This window comes from Marmota marmota, unplaced genomic scaffold, assembly GCF_001458135.2.
Source record: "Marmota marmota marmota unplaced genomic scaffold, marMar, whole genome shotgun sequence".
Classification (NCBI taxonomy): domain Eukaryota; kingdom Metazoa; phylum Chordata; class Mammalia; order Rodentia; family Sciuridae; genus Marmota; species Marmota marmota.
The window spans coordinates 3,430,226-3,453,147 of NW_025999925.1; the positions used below are offsets into that span (position 1 = coordinate 3,430,226).

The window sequence follows — 22,922 nt, forward strand, 5'->3', positions numbered from 1 at the left end:
TGAACATCTTTGTATACATGTATTCATTTCCCACATTATTTTCTTGGGACACATTTCTTGAAGTGATTGCTATTTTATGTGAGATTTTTTTTTTTTTTTTATAAAAAGGCTTTGGATTCAAATTGCTAAGAAGATACATTACGCCAATTTACTATCCTAAGATAAAAAAGTAGAACACCTAGTTTCAAGTCTTCATTCCACTCACTGCTGAGCTCACATTGTTAGAAAAGGTGAAAAGGTTGATTGGGAAGGGTGCAAAGGCTAGACTGCAATACGCCAGAAACATGCTTGTATCAGTCAGGAATACTGTGTCTCACTGTGGGCCAGCTCCCCTTCAGCTGTTTCTAGCCCCTCCTCCCTTATTCACTTTCACCATAAAAGCTACTTTTCTCTGCCCCTTAGATCAGTCTGGTCAATAAGATGATGTAAGCAGAGAGTCTGGGAACTTGAGGAAAAGTTTTCTCTCCAGATAAAAAGGACAGACATACTGGAACTGCTCCTTTCCACAGCTGTGGATATAGTCTGGAGCTGTCACTGCCATACTCCAACTATGAGGGAAAGACCATGAGAATAATCTGTGCTGACCAATGACGGCAACAGAAAACCTACAGATTTTATGATATGAAAAACATCTGTTTCTGTTTAAACCATTCTTCTTTTTATCTTTTGTTATTTGAAGTTAAAAATATTTTGACAGAAAACTCTGCATGCCAAAGTTTACAATGATTTCCAAGTTATCACAAATGATCACTCAGAAGTAATCAGAAAGCAAATATGGAAAATATGTATATATATTTAAAAATAGGGACATGAAACTTTAGTACAAAAAGCCAAATATGCCATTAAATGCACATTTGATTTGAGCAAGGAATAGGGAAAGGAACACAATGGAGGAGGGGCAGGGAGTGTGGCAGAGGACTATTTTATTTATCAAAACCCTATTTTTTTTTCCTCTTGGGTACAGAGCCAAACCGCACTTCCCATCTTTCCCTGTGTTGGTTGGAACCCCAAGATCAAGTTCTGGCTCATGGACTGTGAACAGAAGTAATGATTCCAAGCCTGGGCCTGGCCCACAAAAAAACTTCCATGTAATCTTTGCTCTTTCCTTCTCTGGCCAAATAGAGTTCTTGAGCAGAATCCAAAATGGAAGGAGCCTGGGTTCCCACATTACTATATAGAGCAGAGCTCATCCTTGAACCTACTCAGACTGTGATGTTAGCAATATTGTATTGTGTTCAGCCCTGGAGACTTTTACAGCAGTTAGAATCCTATCATCCCATAAATGTAAGAGTGGGGATAAGGAGAAAAGAAAAAATAACAAAGAAAAACATGATGGATGTTATGGTTTGGACCTGAAACATTCCCCAAGGTTTATGCCTTGAAAGATTGGTGCCCAAAGTAGTATTGTTCAGAGGTGAGACTTTTGGAAATGATTAGATCATGAGGGCTCTGACTTTAATAGATTAATGTATTAATGGGTTCACAGTTGATGCTACTGGGGGTTGTGGAAGCTTTAGGAGTGGGGCCTAGTTAGAGAAAGTAGGCCACTGGAAGTGAGCCCTAGAAGGGTAATATTCCCCCCTCCACTGTTCTCTCTTCTTGGCTGCCACAAGGTGAGCAGCTTTCCTCTACCACATGCTTCCACCATGAGATTCTGTTTCACTGCAGGCCCAAAGCAATGAAGCCAGCTGATGACAGACTGAAACTGTGCACCAAAACAAATTTTCCTTTGTTTTTCTTAGGTATTCTGTCACAGCAATGGAAAGCTAACTGACACAACAGAGTTATGGTATGAATGTTGAAAGTACTATTTGGTCTTTCCATGGGTTTCCCAACTTGACCTAAATACCTAAAGTGCTCCTTGTTGGTGACAAGAGATTTGACAAAATTTTCAATATTTAGGATGAATTCTTTTTTCTCATTTTCTTCCCCCATTTTTTTTTCTAAATCTACTTTTTCTTTTCTTAAGGCCTCATGTTCTTGACTACCTCTTTAGAACATTATAATTTTTAAATTGTGTAGACTGTGTTCCTGAGCAGATACTGGTTCGGAGGAAAGTCATTGCTAAAACAACATTAATTTAAACATATTTAGAAATACATTAAAAACAGTCCCTTGCTGAGCACAGTGGCTCACGCTTGTAATCCCAGTGGCTGGGGGTGGTGGGGGACTGAGGCAGGAGGATTGCAAGTTCAAAGCCAGCCTCAGTAACTTAATGAAGTCATAAGTAACTCAGTGAGACCCTGTCTCTAAATAAAATTTAAAAAGGGCCAGAGATGTGGCTCAGTGGTTAAATGCCCCTGGATTAATTCCCCAGTACCAAAAAAACACAGTCCCTTGTTAGACAATTTCAACATTTTGGAGATATACTCCAAATGTAGTTTTCTATATGACCAATAAAAACTAAGTAACACTTCAATCTGTATACCTGCACAAATGGCTGTATAAAGTTCAAAACCAATTATTCATTTCTTGCCTGGCTTGCATTGTCCTAACATCTATGACAAGCTATTACTACAAATAGGCATACAAAAACACAAAAACCGATTGATAAATTATATATTACATGTTTATTAAGGGTACAACTTTTATGTAAAATTTACATTTTATGAAAAAAAAATCAAAAATATTTACAAAATTTTGGAAGATAAATGTGCATTGTTCTAATTACAATCCAAAGTAGTAAATAACAATCCTTAAAAACTCACATTTGTTAGCATTCTGTGTTTACAAAATCTTGGTTAAAGAGGCAGCTACAAAGTTTATCACTATACATAAGCAAGAACCAGCTTGCTAGACATATTTCCCATCAAAAATCTGTTTTTTTACACTATTAGTGAATTTTTAAAAGAAAAAAAAACATTAGTATAAACTCATATGGCTTCAAAATTGTAACCTGTACCCAATACAAATTTATGTATCAACACTTGGTATGAAGACTGTGGCAATTAAGAAAGTGCAGAAGTTTAACCATTTCACTAATTGTACATTTTAAAGGTAATACTTGATTAAAAACAAACATGGTGAGTATAATAGTGTCTGAATTCCAATAATGAAATATTAACTGCCTAATAAAAGTAGTTTGATTGCAAAGCAGACTTACAGTTAAAATTCCAGTAAAGGACTGTAATTGGCATTTAAAAGAGCACAATATAAGAGTTAGAAATCCTAATTTTGCTATTTAGTAAAGACTAAAATTTTAGCAAATTGTCTTATGTGTTGCTTTAGTCAAATCTAAATTTAGAATTGGGCTAACACTGGATATATAAAAATGCACATACTGTGTTACATACTGCTAAGGAGTAGAGTTTCTGCATATTTAGAATATAGCAAGATGTTACATAAATGTCTAGTGATAGGGGTTTTATTTTCTGTAAAGCTTAATATTACAATTAGTGGTTTTATATAAATTATCATATATAACACAAGTTACCAATTCTATGCAAAATGAATGACACTGTTTTTTTGTCAGTATAAATAAATTCCCATCTGTAAATTATGAAACTTTGTTTAAAATATTTCATGAATACAAAGTTAGGCTTTTTACTATTTAGTATGAATAGTTCATTTTAAGAGCTTAATCCAATCTATTGCTTCAAATAATTTACCTATTTTTACCATGTAGGAATTAAATATTAAAAACACACAAACTGGTAATTTTTCCAATTGTTCAAATGAAAACAAGTGATAGTACTTCTCCCTCTGGGGCCAAAAATAATCTTTAAAAAATGTATTCCTCATACAATACTACATGTTCACAATATAATCAGTTTAAAAATGATAATAAACACGGTTGAGGGAAATGCTTAATTGAGAGTTAAAATACCAGTTTCCAATTTACCATCATAGTTTTTCAGAATTTATCTGTTTCACATACTTTTGATGAGGTTAATGTCAAATATCTGAAGGTAATTTTTTTCCTCCTGTAAACATACTCTCTTAGGCTTATTTCTCTGTCTAGTGGCTACAGTGTATCACTAAGGTGAGCCAGGATTCTGAAGTATAAATTATCCTTTAGTTGTTCTGAATTCTCTTCCCAAAGGAATGCCAAAGGTATTAACAAAAATTGCAAATATCCTATAAAAATTCATAACCACTGTAAGATTCTGAATAAGAGATCTGTTGTAAGGGGAAAAAAGTGAGGCACATTAATGAACACAAACTTAGGCACGTTTCTGGTTTTGTTATTGTTTTAAAAGGCACACATTATGCAATCCATATAAAAATAAATTAAATCTACACCATTAATTCATCAAAACAATCACAAGTTCTATAAAGTTAATTGCAGAAGTAAATTTCTCTGCTGTCTTTTGCAAGCTTATTTTTAAAACACATTGCACTTGAGAAAATTTCAAAAATCATATAAAACACCATTTACACCTTATTAATATGTTTATGAGAATCAAATTATAGATTTTTTGCATACAGCTCGAACTCTGGTTTGATTACCTTATGGCACATAACTCAATTTAATTGAGTGTTCTGAGTTATTAACATTATCTAAAACTTAGAATTCATGTTCTGTTCATATTCATTCAATATCAAACTTATGAAATTTCAAAGCTATCTTAGACTAAAAATTTACGGAAAGCTAAATTATTTTGTGCTTGCTCTCCTGAAATTTTAGGCCTGATATTACACTATAACCCCCCCTTTTAAACATAGACACTGAAGATAATTTAAAATTTTAGCCTATGAAAACTTCACTTTTACTGAGAATCAGAATAAATGTGTTTCCTGAATATTGCATATGATCGTTTACAGCGTACAAAATCATTTCAGTGCTATTTCTTTCAATGACTCACTTTGAAAGTGCGATTTAATGTTTGTAGTTAGCTCTCAAATATGTCTAAGTTTGAAAGACATCATATAAGTTACAATAGTGTTTGGAAAGAACAGGTATAATGCAGAATGGCAGGTCTGTATTACTCCCTTAAGCCAACCACTTTCTCAGGTCCATCAACAATCTGCCAGGTATCTTCCTGGAAAACACCAAGAAATTACAGTTTCAAATATATTCAAAGGACATTTTTCATTGTGCTCACAGACACAGAACCCTATTTTCCATTTGCTATTTAGAATACATTAGAATCACATTTCCAAGGTTCAAGGAAAAAATTTCAATGCCTTTAGATTATCAACTACTTAACAGCTGTTTAGTAGCTGTTAAAATACAAATGTTTCAGCTGGGTGAGGCAGCCCACACCTGTAATTTCAGTGGCTCAGGAGGTTGAGACAGGAAGATGGCGAGTTCAAAGCCAGTCTGAGCAAAAGTGAGACACTAAGCAACTCAGACTGTCTCTAAATAAAATACAAAATGGGACTGGGGATTTGGCTCAGTGGTTGAGTGCCTCTTAGTTCAATCCCTGGTCCCCCGACCCAACCAAAAAAAAGAATACAAATGTTTCCCATGTACATTAAAAATTGCAACTTACCAGTGGCAAACCGCTTCTTTACTAAGGAAAGCCTATAGCCAGTGCCAACAAGTTCAATATCTACTCCTGAGAGGGTACTTCCCTCACTGAGGAATTGCACTGCAAGTGTTGTGGGTTTACTGGGTCCTTCTGAAAGATCAAATTTTGCCCTGAGGGACCCAGAACCTACAAAACAAACAAACAAATAAATAAGAAAGAATAAACTTAAATGAGGTAAAATACATTGTGCAACAAATTAAATCACATTAGCACATAAACTAAACTATTATCAGTCCCACTCTAAATTAATGAAATGTGTACAGGAAAAACAAACCATTATCTTGTTTCCAAATTAGATTATATTCAGTGAATCTGATTTTTTATAATCAATACATCTTCTTTTTTTAAAATTTTTTTTTAGTTGTAGGTGGATACAATATCTTTATTTTTATTTATTTATTTTTATGTGGTACTGAGGATTGAACCCAGGACTTCATAGGTGCAAGGCAAGCGCTCTACCACTGAGCTACAATCCCAGCCCTCCATCTTCTTAACAGTAATCTTCAGAGATGGTTATTATTAAGACTTCTATGCTGGATTCACATTGAAGTTAAGTCAAAAGGAAAGAAATAAGCAATTAAGAGCAGCAGAAAGGGAAATGCTAGTAGGGATATATATAGGCAGGATAAAGTAAAAAACAAAATTACTGTTGAGTATCAGATCATGGGGACCAGAGAGGTGAAAAAGGAAAGGTAGCTATTGTTGGAAAGAATTGTTATCAACATTACTATTTTCTATTCACTCTTCTTTAAAAAAATTTTTTTACTTGTCTAACATCATGCCTTAGATTTTCAGAAATTCCTTTTGATATAACAATTTTTTTCAACACACTCTCTAATCCTTGACAACACTAAACCAATAATTATAATACATATGATAAATGCTGTAAAAGAGCTCTCAGAAGCTATAGACACAAAAGCACATAGCTCTACATGAAACTATTAACTTCTGGTAGTGGTGATGGTTACACAGGTACAGAGACAGGAGACCTGCAAGAGCCCAATGCATTTAAGAGAACTGCATCTAAAATGTATAAAAAGAGTACTGCATCTATAGTAGAATAGCTGGAAAATATGATACAAGTGTAGAGCAGTAGATTAGACTAGTTGTGAGGACTTTGGGGAATCACCCATGATAAGGAAGACAGGAATATCTTCGATTAGTGCCCTGGAAAGGAAGGGAAAAACAAGATTCAAAATAGGAAGACCAGCTGTAAGTCAACAAAATAGTTTAGGACCACAGGTGTCAAGAAACAGGGATCTGAACTAGGCCAAGGGAAAGGAAAGAACAATGCATCTAAAGGATATTTAGGAGTTGAAGTCAAGAGGTGAAAAAGGAGTAGGAATCTAGAAGAGTTCCCATGTTTCTGGTTAGGTAAAATAGACAAGACTTGCTAGGTATGATTCCCTGTACAGAAGTGTAACGGTAGAAAAAAATGTGGAACAAGATGTCACAACACTGGTCTATTCTATTGGTGGCACAGATCAGAGTGGAGATGAACTGCTGCAGAACTCTTAACTATTGTCCAAGTCTTCCTTAAACTTTTACAACTTTTTTTTTAAATTTGAGAGGTTTATTTAGGAAAGTAGATACATATTCAAGGGAGAATGGGAGTGATCTCAAAAGAGAGAGTAAAGCAAGAAATATACACGCACTCAAGGGAGAATGTGGGCTACCTGCAAGGGGGAAGACAGCCAAACTTTTGCAATTCTTGAAAATTACACTAGGAGCAAAGACCAGTCAATTTAAGGAACTTCTTAAACTTCAGAATTATTTCCTGTCCCTTTTCTGGGTACAGAGCCAGAAGAGAAAACATTTTTATTTTACAGTACAATCAGATTTGTGAATTTTTCACAGAGATTTTTATACCTAAATAACAGAAGGAAACTATTAAAATATGTGATTAAAAATGCTTATTTTTGAGGGCTGGGGATGTGGCTCAAGCGGTAATGCGCTTACCTGGCATGCACGGGGCACTGGGTTTGATCCTCAGCACCCATAAAAATAAAATAAAGATGTTGTGTCCACCGAAAAACTAAAAAATAAATATTAAAAAGTTCTCTCTCTCTTTAAAAAAATGCTTATTTTTGAGAACAAATTCTTCTCTTGATAAGTATTTATGAGTTATTGTACAGTTTCGTTAAGTGGGGGGAAAAGACATCCTCCCTTCTTGCTAGCTGAATGCAAGTCCTCAATGCAGGTAGAATGTCTACCTTACTTCCAGTTTAAACTAGGAATTTCAGTGTGGTTCCCTAAAGTCATATAACTAGGGTAAAAGTCAGTGTATCTGGTTACCTGAAAACAGCCACCTTTAAGTACCAAACAGAAAAAAGGAACTGCAGATTAGCTTGGTATTTCATTCAAAGTGCACCTCTTTAGTAAAGGTCTGATTCTGCCTAACAGGTATAAACCAGACAATAAAGACATGCTCATGGTACTTTACACAAAAATATGTAGGAGAAAAATTACTGACATTATGCTCAAAATGTTCAAAAAGAAAAAGTTGAGCAAAATCTGAAAAGCCAAGAGAGCAGAGGACAAAACTACCTTCTCAATAGGAAAAGTTACTGGAGGCTAATTAAGCATTCCAAAAAAGGAAGAAGACTTCTCTTTTTATTAAGAGAAAATTAAACTATCTAATATTAAACACTGGGAATCATATGCTAATTTTAAATTTAGTTAGGGAAGATCTTAGGAGTGACCAGCAAGAATAGACTTTTCCTTCCTACTGGAAACATAGGTACGGACTTGAAGGAGGCAAATAACAACTTTTTAAAATAATCTTCACAGAATTAAAGACTGCTGATGGTTAGTTCTAATAAGGAAAAACAACCAGGAAAGACTTTCTTATTAAGTTGGGGTGGGCAAGAGGTTTTAAAAAGTAAGAAGATTCTAAATGATTTCTAGGGGGCCAGAATGAACCAAATAATGTGTTCAATTAGTTTTAATTAGTTATTAGGTTACCTACCTGGGATAGACAGTTCTATTTTTTAAATTCATTTTATTAGGTGTTTTTTTCTTAATGTTATCATGTAAATATGAGAGGCATTTACATAATATTTATAAAGTTGTAACAAAACATGTTCATTTTCTTGCAGGGAAAGCTCCTTTAATCTAGAAAGGAAAAATCTGAATCATAGCTGGTCCAGTATATTTAAGGTGTTAACTTCCACCTAGTGGTCAGTTCTAGAACTGAAGGCATGCAATTCCAGGAGGCAACTTTCCATAAAAATGCCTAAAAACCCCAAGATGGGGGAATAGCTCACTGGTACATGTTTGAGGTCCTGGGTTTGATCTCCAGCACCACACATACACAAAAAGAAAACAAGAACAACAAAATCCATTTTCAGTTACACCACAAAAAAGCATGCATATACTTACCTCCATTTTCTGATTTTTCTGAAATGCCAGACAATTTCCAAAAGGCTTTCATTTGTTCTGCATTCCTGTAACACAAATAAATATCGTCAGGTTAAGTGTCTAATACATTAACTTATGCATACATAGGCACTTAATAAATAAAAGCACCTAAAGTATTTTCACTATTAACAACTACACTGCTAAGAAATATGTTTATGATATAGCATAAATAAATGTTCTTTCTTAATTAATGGAAATTTACCAGATTATAGAAGTTCTCTAGTTTCTACTGATAAAAAAAAGCTGAACAGGTATATGTGGCTTGGTACCTTAAACAGGTACTCGGGAAAACACTGTTATTAAATGATGAAACAAATATAAAGAGTTGTTAGAGTCTATACTAATATTAACAGAGGAGAGGAGGGAGGTAGTTAGAGGACAGTAATACTACTGAACACTAACAGGTGTTCCTAGAGATATACCAAATGCTATTTTTAACCCTGTAGAATAATTATCACTTTTTAAAAGAAGTTTAGCAATTAAAGGTATTCATTCAGTCGGATGGCATTTACAGCAAAACTGATTATTTTGGATTAAGGCTACTATATCTTGACTAGTAAAATTAACAGCATTTTTTATAGCATGATTTCTATGGGAAAACTGTACTAAATCTTTTGAAATCTGTAAGATAATTTTGAAAACTTGGGTTCTAAAAGTTGTGGGCTGCAATAGAAATTTAGCAGGAGTTCAGAAATATATATTAAATTACCACACTGCAGGGGGAAGGGACTGCATATTTGTGACTCCTCCATCCACTGGTACCACCACCTGTATGTTGGAAAGCACACTAGGTGCCACCATAGCTTCTGGATTGTACTTATAATCCACTCTAAGATCTGTGGTGCTGGCACTACATTTCCAGTATGTTGCAAGATTCAAAGGAGTGGACTGAATGCCATTTGATGATACCTTTAAAAAGAAAAAAAATGTCTTTGGCCTGAAGAGTAAATTAAGTCATATTCATTACACAGATACTTGAACATAAGAATGTACAGAATCAAAAACTATCTAATAAGAGTACTGATGCTAGTAACAGTAAAGGGTCACTCTCAGCATGTACACATGGGATGACCAACATCAAAACATCTGCAGTGCCTGTATACGGTGCATGTTCCCCTGGCTCTAACTGCTGAAAATCTGATTTGACAGCTTAGAGACAATGCCCAGAAATCAGCATATTATCAGATAATTCTTATTTGTGTAAAGTTTGAGAACTTTTCAACATTCAACATAGAATTATTTATGAATAATGAGAATTTAAATATAAAACAATAGAAAAAGGGGAGATTCACCAAACAGTTCCACAAGCCTGCAATCAATACTTCCAACTTAATATGGTTGACTTTAATCATCTGACCCATAATAAATGACACACTTTCTTCCAATTCTTCAACTCTTTGCTCAAAGGGCTCCTTTTGAAGCCATTTAAAAAGCTATCCTGGATAAAGTTCAGTGGTAGAATGTTTGTCTAGCATCTATAAGGCCCTGGGGTTCAATCCCCAGTAACACACACACAGAGAAAAGCTACACTGACCACCCTTTACAAATTTTCATTGAAACTACACTTTTGTCAGGTGCCGTGGCGCACACCTGTAATCCCAGTGGCTAGGGAGGCTGAGTTAGGAGGATCTAGAGTTCAAAGCCAGCTTCAGCAACTTGGCAAGACCCTGTCTCTAAATACAATAACAAAATAGGGCTGAGAATGTGGCTCAGTGGTCGAGTGCCCCTGAATTCAGTCCCAGGTACTGCCTCCCCGGCCCCCACAAAAATGACCCTTTCAATCTTCCTTAACTTTTTTCCCCCCTTTTCTCCATGTCATTATCTTCTAACAAACAATATTATTTAATTATGTGTACTGTCCTCCTGTCCTGCTCCTAGCAATTAGCACGAACTAAATAATAAATAAATAATAACACCCCCCACCACCACCATCTCTCTGAGGATTGAACTCCAGGGCTCTAAAGCACGCCAGCCTTTTATTTTTTGAGGTCTTACTAAATTGCTTAGGGCTTCACTAAATTACTGAGGCTGGCCTCAAACTTGCTTGCAATCCTCTGCCTCAGCCTCCCAATTTGCTGGGATTATAACAACATGCTACCACAGCCAGCTCATTCTATTATTATTATTTTTTTTAATGTGGTGCTGAGGATTGAACCCACTCCCTCACCTGTGCTAGGCAAGCACTTTACCACTGAGCCACAACCCCAACCCCATAACTCATTCTTTTTAATGGTTGTAAGAACTCATTTAATCAATCTTTTCCTTTGCTGATATATACTTAGATTGTTTCCAAACAATGCTATAATGAATATTCTTTGTATCTTATCTTTGCCCACTTACTATGATTTCTGAGAATAAATTTCTGGAAGTGGAATTGTTGAATTAAAGATTATATCTACCCAACAATCTGCTACAACTGCCTTCTCTGAGGTTCTATTTGTGTTCCCATTAACAAGTGGCCACACCCCTACATACTGGGTAGAGCATCTGTTGATGGGCATCTAGACTGCTTCCATAACTTAGCTTCTGTGAAATGTACTGCAATAAACATAGGTATATGTATCTTTATGAAACATAGGTATCATGTATGTTTAAAATATGCTGACTTAATTCTTTAGGATAAACACCGAGGAGTGGGATAGCTGGGTCATATGGTAGATCTATTTTTAGCTTTCTTCCATTGTGGCTGTATTAATTTACATCCCTACTAACTGTGTATAAGGGTTCCTCCCTGTACCACATCCCCTCATCTTCACCAGCAAGAAACTAAAATATTACTCCACTTTAGTGTTTGGAACATTTCTTGACCTAGTCTTCCAGGTTTTATTCTTCCAGAGAATTTGAAAATAATTATCAAGTCTCCAAACATAAACAAAGACATAATCTCTATGGGGTCTCTGATCAGAGTCACATTAAATTTAAATTTTAATTTAGAAACAACTAAACTTTTTATATCATGAATATTCCCTTAAATGAATAAATACTTTCCTACATATATGCAAGGCCAACAGACTGTTATATTTCTTCCTATTTTTTATTGTATTTTTCTCTATTAGTTTTTCTGATTGAAAAAGTTATTAATTTTGATATTAATTTTGAAACTGGTCACTTTATTAAATTCCCCTAGATCACAATAGTTTCCTAATTGCTTCTCCTGAATTTTCCAGGTATCACCTGAGAATAATACTTTTGGTTCCTCTTTTCCAATATTTATTACTGCTTATTTTATCCTCTTATCCAACTGTACTGGCTTAACACATTTAGAAAAATCTTCAATAACAATCCTATTAGTATTAATAGGAATAATGAGTGTCTTTGCCATACCTCTCTTCAATTAATTATTTTAGTTTTGTTATTAAGACTAATGCTACTGGTCTTTTCAGGTTAAGTACAAATTTATGTATTTATATTTATTCAGTACTTTAAACAAATTCTATCAAATTGACTGTATCATCCTCTCATTTATTAACAGATTTTCTAGTTTTGAAACATCCTTGCATTCCTGAAACGAACCTCATTTGGCTAAGATATATTTATTCATTTACTGATGTGCTAGACTCCATTTGTTAATGTTTTAATTTAGGGTTTCTGCAATGATGTAATACTCACCTGATACTTTAATACATCCACATTATAATATGAAGCAGCTGGATTTTGCTCTGATAGCTTCTTGAGGTAGATGGTAACAGCTTGCATGTTCATCCAAAAATCTTTTGTGTTGGAATCACACTGTGATGGATCACTATATGCATAAGAAACATTTTTGTTATTTTATTTGACTTATCTTTTTCCTTTGCCTCTATGTAATAATTTGATAAATAATTCTCTAAGACTAGTAGAAATGAACCCAAAGATGGGTTCATTCATCCTCTCAGATTAGAGGATGAAGAACAAACACAGGAGAAGGTTGCCTGAAAAATAAGATGGAATGAAACAAAAAGTTTTAAAAATAACTGTCATTAATTCAAAAACAAAATAAAACCACAGAGACTGTTTAATAATAGTAAATAATTTTGGTATTGTCCTCAAATTAAATATTAATTTCTTATAAACATTTCTTTCAAAGAAACTTCAACCTTCAAAACAAACATACACAAACCTGAACACAAGTTGTGCATTTGGAAGAATCTGCTCAAGTCTGCTGATATTTTTCACCCTGAAGCACAGCACAGCAGGAGAGGGATTGCTAGTGAAGACTTTAATAATTCCACTTGGAAATGATATAGTTACATCACCAGTGATCTTCACAATACATCTGAAATTGGGAACGTTGGTAAGTGCTAAAATAAGATACTTTAATTTCTAATTAAAGCATGTTTGGTTTAAAAAAACATACATGTATGTGTATATACATGTGTGACAATGTGTACATATATATATCTTTTATCATAATTATGGATGAATTATTTCTTCAATTTAATTATAAAAATGATTCTAGGAGAAACAGAACACTCATCTAGCATCATCTTTTCCTAGAATTAAACTTCAAACACAAATGTAAGTACACTAATAACGTTTCTTTACCATCCCCTGAACTACCTTAAGGGCACTACCTCCCTGGGAATACTACCCCTAGTTGTAGCCATGTTCCCCTCTTAGACCCATAAAGCACTGGACCTGATGGTGTTATTGGTACATGTCCCTCCTGCTCCTCATTGCCCTCTATTTCTTCTTTCTTTGAAACTTGTGCATCAGACTATAGCACTCACTACCCCTTTCCCTTTCAAGTTGTATTCCAAACTCCCTCCCTTTCATGCCCTGAAAATCTGAGCTTCTGGCTCACTCTCAATCTTGTCTCATAATTTTAATGATTTCAGTATCCACCTAGATGGTGCTTTCAATATTTTTTGTCACCAAGTTCTTTAGTCCTTTACTTCCAATGATCCTTTCAGCCTACTTCAGCCATGCGCAGCCCCTCCAAAATCTCAAATTCACACTCCCCACTACCTACTTCCTACTTAGTATTTTTCAAACTCATTCTGACTAATACTACATCTTCAAAAATTCCCCAGCCTCATTCAAACCTCCATAACCCACTATTCCTAAACCTTTTTCACTAATCTCTACTCACCCTTTATGTCTTCATTTCCTCCTATCTTTGGAATTCTAGGTCCATCATAAGATACTCTTCTTTGCACAAACCCTCCCTTGTTCTTCTTTCACTGTGACTGCTTGGTCAAATAAAGAGTTTGGGCTAAATCTAGCTCCTTATCCACATCTGTACAGCTGAATGTGACAACAGAAAAACATATCACCACCTAACCAAAACTCTGAACTGGTACCCCTGGATGTTACCTGATAATTCTAAAACATGCCCTCATCTAGTCACTCTTGTACTTTCTTTTTCCCCCTAAATTGTAATATCCCCTTTCCCTCTAATCTCAGCTGATGACTTTGCTTTTAATTTTACTGAAGAAATAAATCAGAAAAGAACTTCCTCACACTTTCACTACTAAACTCCTAATCTATCTGTATCTTATGCCTTCTCTCCTTTTTCAACAGATTTCTGCACCTAAGGTCAATTACACTGACTGACTGGAACTTATCAACTTTTACATACCAAAGGATGTCACTCTCACTGCATTGTCTATTCTCTTTTCTCCACAAATACGGGGTTTTTCTCATCTGTATACAGACATGCTGGGATATCTATATTTAAAGTTTATATACAGATATATAAACTTTATGTATAGTATATATATAAACTTTAAATAAATGTTTATATAAAGATTATTTATATAAACTTTTAAATAAATTAACAAAAACTAAAATAAATAAAACCCTCCTCTGATTCAGCTATTTTGCTCCTGCCATCATTCCACTTCTCTGCCTCCCCTTAGAGCAAAACATCCAAATAATTACCTATATTTTTTTCTTTAGAGTTTAAATCTGCATCATCTCCTGCTCCAACACTCTCCTGCAAACAGGCTTACTTCCATGTGCACCACTAAAACTGCTCCTGCGAAAGCCACCAATGACCTTTACACTGCTAATAGCCAAATTATGACCTGCTGACAGCATCACATATAGCTGCGTATCTTTCTTCAAGAAATGATTATTCATTTAGTATCTTCATCACTGTAATGGTTCTCTCCTCTTTTCTCTTGCTGCCTGCTGTCTAAATTCCTTTGCTAGATCATTCTTGTCTTAACTGTTTTCAATCCTGTAGGAGATCAGGACTTAGTTCTCCAATCACTTTTCTATCCACTCCTTTAAGGTGCCTGGCTAAGTATTATAACAAGCACTTCAAATTTAGCATTCTACTACCTCAGCAAACCTTGAAAACTATTTTCAAAATACATTCAGAGTCTCATGTCTACTCACCACCTTGTTTCTAACATCCTTGCTCAAGCCACCATCATTTCTCACCTGGACTTCTGTAGTTAGCCTCCTAACTCATTCTCCCTCAATCTATTCTGGTTCCCTCCAGTTTATGCTCTATAGAGCAGCTAGAATACTCCTTCAAAATGTTAATAGCAATTTCATCATTCTTCCATTCAAAACCTTCTTGGCTTCTCATCTCATTCAAAATGAATTCCAAATTCTCTATGATGGGCCTACAAGGCCCAACCTGATTTGTTACTTCGCTGGTTGCATCTTCAACTACTCTCCCCCTTGTTTACTTCTACTTAGTGACATGGTTCTCCTTGCTATTTCCTGAGTATACCAAGCATGCTTTTACCCAGACCCTTTCACTTGCTGTTTCCCTCTTCCTAGAATGATATTCCTCCAGATATCTGCATGGCTTACTTCTATTTTTCAAATATCTGCTTAAATTAATCTCAGAAAGGTTTCCCCTGGTCAATGGATCTAAAATAGTACCCTTTCACTGCTATTCTCCACCCTCTTACCCAGGTTTATTTTTCTTCACAGCATATATCAATACCTAAACATATAGTTTTTCCTTGATAAATGATGCAAGCTCAGCAGAGAACATTGTTTTGTTTACTAAAGTATCCTTAGCATTTATCATAGTCATACACAAGTGCTTAATTATGACTTTCTTAAAAGTAAGATGCTAAGCCAATTCTGCAAAAGTCTCATATGAAACATGCATTCTAGGTCTCTCTAGGAAATGCCATTCTTTCACCAAAGATACACCATCAGCCATACTAGTCAAACAGTAAATAAAATACGGTGAAGCCATCATTTATTACTGACTATAATGATTTTTTTAAATTTGAAAGGTAATACTGAAATTAGAAGGCAAAATGTAAATAAATCAACAAAGACCCTAACCTACAAAAACTCCAAGAAAAACACTTAAAATTCAGCATAAACCCCATCCTGACCGCAAATACACACACAGACAAACACATGCAGGAGTATTTAAAAAAATTAACCTGGTGGGATCTGCTCCTTTAAAATACGCATTTACAGACTCTGTAAGGGCAATTGCCACGGGTAAAGTGTCCTGATTTCCAAGGCTGACAGGGCTGGGACCCCGTGACACACCTAGAATACATAGAAAAACATTTGTTAAATCTTTCAGGAAGACATATATTAAAAACCATGACAGTCAGATTCACAATGTTAGGTTGTCACAAGTGACCCTATAATTGGTTTTAATGATGCCCCAAAGAGAAATCGAGTGGTTAAAAATATAGCATAAACAAATTGTAATGTAATACAAAGAAAAGAAGAAAGGAAATAAAGTTCCACTGTATGTATATATCATATTTTGCTATCTATTTATCTGTCAGTGGACAGCTGGATTGTTTCCATCTTTTGGCCACTGTAATAAGTGCTGCTACGAACATGAGAATAAAAAACTCTCTTTAGGATTCTGCTTTCAATTCTTTTGGGCATTTATTCAGAAGTGGAATTGCTGTATCATAAGGTAATTCTACGTTTAATTTTTGAGAAATAGCCGTACTGTTTTCCACAGCAGCTGTACCATTTTATATTCTTAATAGTGCTCAAGAGGTCTCAATTTTCTCTATATCCTCGCTAACAAGATAGACAGCAAGCTCTCTACCACTGAGCTATACCTCCAGTCCCATAACCTTTTCTTTTTTAATTAAGGAAAATTACACAGTTGACCCTCCATATGAAGATTCTACATTTGTGGATTCAACCATGGACTGAAAATATTTGGAAAAAAAATTGTCTAATGAACACTTATTTTTTTCCTTATAATTATTCCCTAAATAATACAGTATAACAACTATCTACATAGGATTTATACTGTATAATGTATTATAAGTAATCTAAACATGATTTAAAGTATACAGGAGTGTATGTGCAAACATTATTGCATTTTATACAAGGGACTTGAACATCCATGGATTTTGTTATCTTAGGAAGTCCTAAAAACTAATTCCCTGTGGATACTAAGGGCTCCCTGTTTTAAATATGGAATTGATATTTCTCCTTGAGTAACTCACACAAATGGATATTTACACATAGTCAAGGGTAACATTAATAATGTCTGCTACTACTTTGACTATGAAAATCTAAAGAAACCTACAAAGGTTGGGGATGTAGCATAGTGGTAGAGTGCATGTCTAGCATACAAGAGGACCTAGGAAAAAAAGAGGGATAGAAAAAGGGAGGAAGAAGGAAAGACAGGAAGAGGAGAGACAGAGGGAAAGAGAAATCTTCAAAGTTAGTTATTCTTTCAATCCTCTAATTTGGGCAAATAATATGAAAATTCTTAAAATGGCTTCCCTGTAAACTGTCATGCTTGTTACTGAAATACTACCAAGTAAAGTTTTGGAAAGTAAGAAAAATACTCAAAAATCTACTTAACATTTGGCAGATCCACGTTTTATCTTCTAATTTTGTTAACCTTTCAAATCCATATTGCATAAGCATACTTTCAAAAAAATTAATTTACATATGAAATATTTATTAAAGTCCCTAGAAAAATCTCTAAATTTATACTATATTAATCTAAATAAATAATTTTTAAGAAACGAAATATTCTTTGTATCCTTAATAAGAACATTTTTATTTCCAATTCTGGCTTAAGTCTGTAATATTTAGACAATTGCATGCTTTGAAAATCCAGAGAGCTTATAAATTTGAGGTAAAGGGCACATGGTATCTTCCTGTAACAATGGGTGCTTATGTGTAATTCCTTTCAACTTAGGAGTAAAAATCAGAGGCTCACTCCCAATTATCTCCTACTTATGTTTTCCCAACTTCAACTATCCATGTTTTTCTTATAACAGCCTTTGCTCTAGTAGTTTAAGTATTATAATTTTTTAAGCTGATACATTCTTTGTGCTTCTTTTCTAATCATTTTTCCCCTAATTCTGACAGCTTTAGAATTCAGATTTAATGATGCTTCTTTTTTATTTTTGATACTTCTGAATGCTGAGGCAAGGAGAGAGAAATGAAAGAAAATGCAAAAATAGTTATCTTTGATAATTGCAGATTGATATCAATGGATCTTGTACAGTAACTAGACACAATTAGCACAAATTTGAGATAGTTAATCTTAGTATTATTCTCAATTTCTGAGATACCATACACTGCTGGAAAAGGAAAAATTAGGTAACAAAGTATTTTAGATACACTTTAGAATCATTAGTCAACACATATATTTGCTTCTGATACAATACCTGGTGATGTCTCACAGTGCTTTTCAATTTCAGAGAGTGTCCCAATCAAATTATCATCTTCTATCATATTTAAATAAAACAAAATATTGCAGGAAAACATTTTCAAGAAACAAGAAGAATCAAAACTTAAAATCTAAACAGAGAGCTGAAAAAGCATCATGACAAAGAAGACTTCATAGATTTAGATTTAAAGACCTCTGTTGTACAAAGGTGGCATATCCACCTGCCTTGCCTGAATCAACACTATCACCAACTTGGGGTTCTCCTGTTGCCAACACTAGCTGAAATCATAAATATGACTTACTCAATAAAAAATTAACCTGAAATATCCATCAGAAATAGAAAATCTTCTAAATAATCTAGATAATGTGAAAGAATTAAAGCTTATTTTGGCTACCCAGACTACCTGCCTGATTTTTTTCTTTTTTCCTCCACGTACAGATTTTATATGTAAACTTTTTTGTTTTAATTAAAATTTTACTTGTGCATTTTAACTGTAAAGAAAAAAGAATTTTGGATCTGGGGTTGTGCCTCAGTGGGTTCAATTCTCAGGATCACATATAAATAAATAAAATAAAGATCCATTGACAACTAAAAAAATATTTTAAAAAATAATAATGAATTTCATTGTGGTATATTCAAACATGCATATTTAACATATTTATCATTTCTACTCCACTATTACCCTGCTCTCTTTCATTCCCTTCCTTTTCTCTAGTAGTCTTCCTGTTACTTTCATGTTGTCTTTTTTCCTCACTAGATTCCACATAGTGGGAAAACAGGCAATAGTTGTATTTCGGAGGTTAGCTTATTTCACTTCAACATGATGCTCTCCGGTTCCATCCATTTTCCTGCAAATAACATGATTTCATTCTTCTTTATGGGTGAATAATACTCCTTTGTGTATACGCATCACATTTTCTTTATCCATTTATTTACTGATGGGCACCTAGGCTGATTCCATAAGTTGGCTATTGTGAATTGTGCTGTGAAAAATATAGATATGTAGGCATGTCTATAGTTAACTTTGATTCCTTTGGATATATACTTGCGGTTGGTTTAGCTGGGTTTTTATAGCTTCCTAATTTCTAGTAGGGTGTGTTGTGTGTGTGTGTGTGTGTGTGTGTAGTTTTTAATAGAATCTGCAGGAAGCAAAATTAACAAGACCACATATACAAACAAAAATAAAAATGTTCATTATTATCTAATAAGCTTGTCTTTTTAGATAATAAAAAGACAAGCTTATTAGATATATTCAATTTACATGAATCTGAAAGATGGGAAAATGCTATATATGAAGGTATATAAGGTGGTCACATGTTTAGGCATTTAGAAATCAAAACATTTCATATTTCCTTCTAGCCTATATTACTTATGCTATATTTATAATGGCCACACAGATAAGATACATTACTCTTAAGTAAATTTTGACAAATTAAACTGAATACAATTAAATCAGCTTAATTAAAACTGTCATTCTCAAACTTTAGCATTATAAAAATCATTTGCAAGGGCTGTAAAAAGTTTGGTACCCTCACTTCTAGACTGTCTGATTTTTAAAAGTCTGCATTTCTACTAAGTACGGAGGTACAAATGCTGCAGGTCCAACAACTACACTTTGAGCGCTATTGAATTGGTGCTCATTTAGTGTACTTCAGGTGTTGCTCTTGAAACACAATTGATGTGGCTTTGCACTTTGCTTATTACATTGAGAAAAGAATCTGTAGGAAGAACTAAGTAAAGATAATGACAGAAAAATTCCTGAGCAAAATATTCTAGAGCTAGTAAAACACTGGATTTGTTCAATGAGGTTTAGGCTTATAGTTCATATAATAGCTATTTTTAAATCTTTATGATTTAAATTCATATAAAAAATATAATTCATTGAAAGCCCAAAACCCTTTTCTTTCACTGAACCAATTGTTTTCAGAACACAATTATTATTTTTGGGGGGGAGTACTGGGGCTCGAACCCAGTGGCACTTAACCACTGAGCTATATCCCCAGCCCTTTTTATTTTTTATTCTGAGACAGGGCCTTGCTAAATTGCTAAGGTTGGCTTTGATCTTATGATCCTCTTGCCTCAGCCTCCTGAGCCCCTGGGATTACAATTACGTGCCACCACGCCTAGCAGAACCCAATTGTTTTTAAAACACAAACTTTCTTAAGAATGCATCTACCTATCTGGGGCACAGTGGTGCACACCAGCTACTTGGGAAGCTGAAGCAGAAGGATCACAAGTTCCAGGCCAGCTTGAGCAACATAGTTAGACCCTGTCTTAGAATAATAAATAAAGGGGTCTATGGATGTAGCTTACTGTTAAGTGTCCCTGGGTTCAACCACCAGTACCAAAACAAAAAATAAAAGAATGCAATTATTAGTTCATGGTTGAAAGCATACCATTATATTTTGCCTTCAACTATTTATATTGACCAGCACTTTATACATCTGATTTTTTCTTAAAATTACTTGGGAGTAAATCCAGGGGACCTCTGACACTAAGCTACATATCCGGTCCTTTTTATTTTTATTTTGAGATAGGGTCTTGCTAAATTGCTGGAGTTGGTCTTGAACCTGCCATTCTCCTGCCTCCACCTCTGGAGTAGCTGGGATTACACGTACAGATTGACTCATCCTTAATAGTGCTAGCCACAGTTAAAATTCTCCTATACATAATAAAGACTGAAATACAAAAGGAAACATGAACAGTTTGACAATGTTAGGTATGTTTCCTAAAAAATATTTCTATTATTAAATTCTTCAGTAGCTCATTAAAAATATATATGTATGTTATACATGTATATATAAAATAGTGTTCATCCTTCATATGCTAAATTTCATAATCAACAATGACCACTTACCTACTGTTGGAGTATTGGCAGCACTCAATGAAGTAGATGATGAGATAGAGGAAGAACTTTCTGCCCGGGCTAAAGGAGCAGCAGGAGGTGGGCTGGTATTGGAAGTTACAGGTGGACTGAATGGCCTGGGCTTAAAAACAAAAAGTTATTTATCAAAATGCTAAAACAATTCTTTCCTTGTCAGAGAAGATTTTTAAGTATCAGATAATTTTAATATACCAAGCCAAATTTATTGTTTCTTGTAATTCAAAATCAGAGATGCCATATGTCAAATCATTTTTAAGAATATACTGAAAGCTGAAGAGGCTGTTATTAAAATAATGCTATTAAAAATATCTTTGTGCATAAAATATCCTGTATGTCAAAAACTGTGCTTAATAAAGATTCTCAGAAGTCAGAATTACTAGTTTAAACAATATGAAGGCTCTTCATATATACTACCAAACTGCTTCCCAAAAGGGTTATTCACTTTACCCTACTATCCAATACATGTCAGATTATTTCTCCAGTACCCTTAGCAATGAATGGATGACTCACAGAAGAAGGAAAAATAATAATTAAAATGACTTTTTAGTTAATTTTTATTGTTTGTTTTTGGAGACAAGGTCTTACTAAGTTTCCCTAACTGGCCTTGAACTTATGATCCTCCTGCCTCTGCTTTCTTGAATTACAGGAATTACAGGTATACACCATCATGCTTGGCTTTCTAATTAATTTGGTAGGTAAAAACAGAATATGAATTTTCAGTTTTAAGAATAATGTGATGTGAACTTTGGTGTGTGTAAAGGGGAATCAGGGGAGGGGTGGGGATAGGAAGGATGGTAGAAAGAAACAGACATTTTTACCCTATATACATGTATGATTACACTAGTGGAATGACTCTGAACCATGTACAGCCAGAGGAATGAGAAGTTGTGCTCCTTTTGTGTACTGTATGTCAAAATACATTCTATTGTAAAATAAATTAATTTTAAAAAAAGAATAATGTGATGAGGTTTTGGTTTAGTATTACCTGAACTTTCACTAATCCTTTGCCTTACTTGTTACAAATATTTCCCTCCATTACCATTGCTTCCCCTTTATTTTTGATGTTTACAAATTTGTCCATATTTTACTTTGTAATTCCTTGTAATGCTTCCTCATTTAGAAAGTATTTCCCTCATGAGTTTGAGAAAACCTTAATTCTGTTGTCTTTGTACTTTTCTAGTTAAACATAAAAACAAACAAGAAAAAATATATCTCCAACTTATTTGTCTTTTACTTGGGTGAATGGACTTTTTCTTTCCAAATTCCTAATTGCTCCAATAACACATTAGCAACATTTCCTAAGGTATTTCCTTTTTCAAAAAAATAGGTATATTCAGCTTAATTAAAAATAATTAAGGAGATCAGGTAGGGAGCAGTGGCACACACTTTTAATCCCAGCTACTTGGAGGCTGAGGACAATTGTGAGTTCAAAGCCAGCCTCAGCAATGGTGAAGCACTAAGCAACTCTCTACATAAAATATAAAATAGGCCCAGGGATGTGGCTCAGTGGTTAAGTGCCCCTGAGTTCAATCCCTGGTACCCCCTCCCCCACCAAAAAAAAAAAAAAAATAA

The 22,922-nt window shown here is 34.4% G+C and overlaps 1 protein-coding gene across 4 annotated transcripts in view; it reads right to left on the minus strand.

The window, feature by feature from the left end:
- Positions 1-2,551: 2,551 nt before the first annotated feature.
- The window catches only part of Fcho2 (FCH and mu domain containing endocytic adaptor 2), a 124,839-nt gene continuing 104,468 nt past the window's right edge, over positions 2,552-22,922 (minus strand). For 2 of the 4 annotated variants that reach the window (XM_048800145.1, XM_048800144.1), the window contains exons 19-27: positions 21,324-21,453; positions 18,464-18,523; positions 16,238-16,349; positions 12,994-13,149; positions 12,504-12,636; positions 9,604-9,803; positions 8,856-8,920; positions 5,436-5,600; positions 2,552-4,982 (exon numbers count right to left, since the gene is read on the minus strand). In XM_048800145.1, the coding sequence (XP_048656102.1) occupies positions 4,960-4,982; positions 5,436-5,600; positions 8,856-8,920; positions 9,604-9,803; positions 12,504-12,636; positions 12,994-13,149; positions 16,238-16,349; positions 18,464-18,523; positions 21,324-21,453 (1,044 nt within the window). In that variant the 3' untranslated portion in view covers positions 2,552-4,959. The remainder of the gene's footprint in view (positions 4,983-5,435; positions 5,601-8,855; positions 8,921-9,603; positions 9,804-12,503; positions 12,637-12,993; positions 13,150-16,237; positions 16,350-18,463; positions 18,524-21,323; positions 21,454-22,922) is intronic. The other 2 variants (XM_015497807.2, XM_048800146.1) reach the window with 1 other exon arrangement.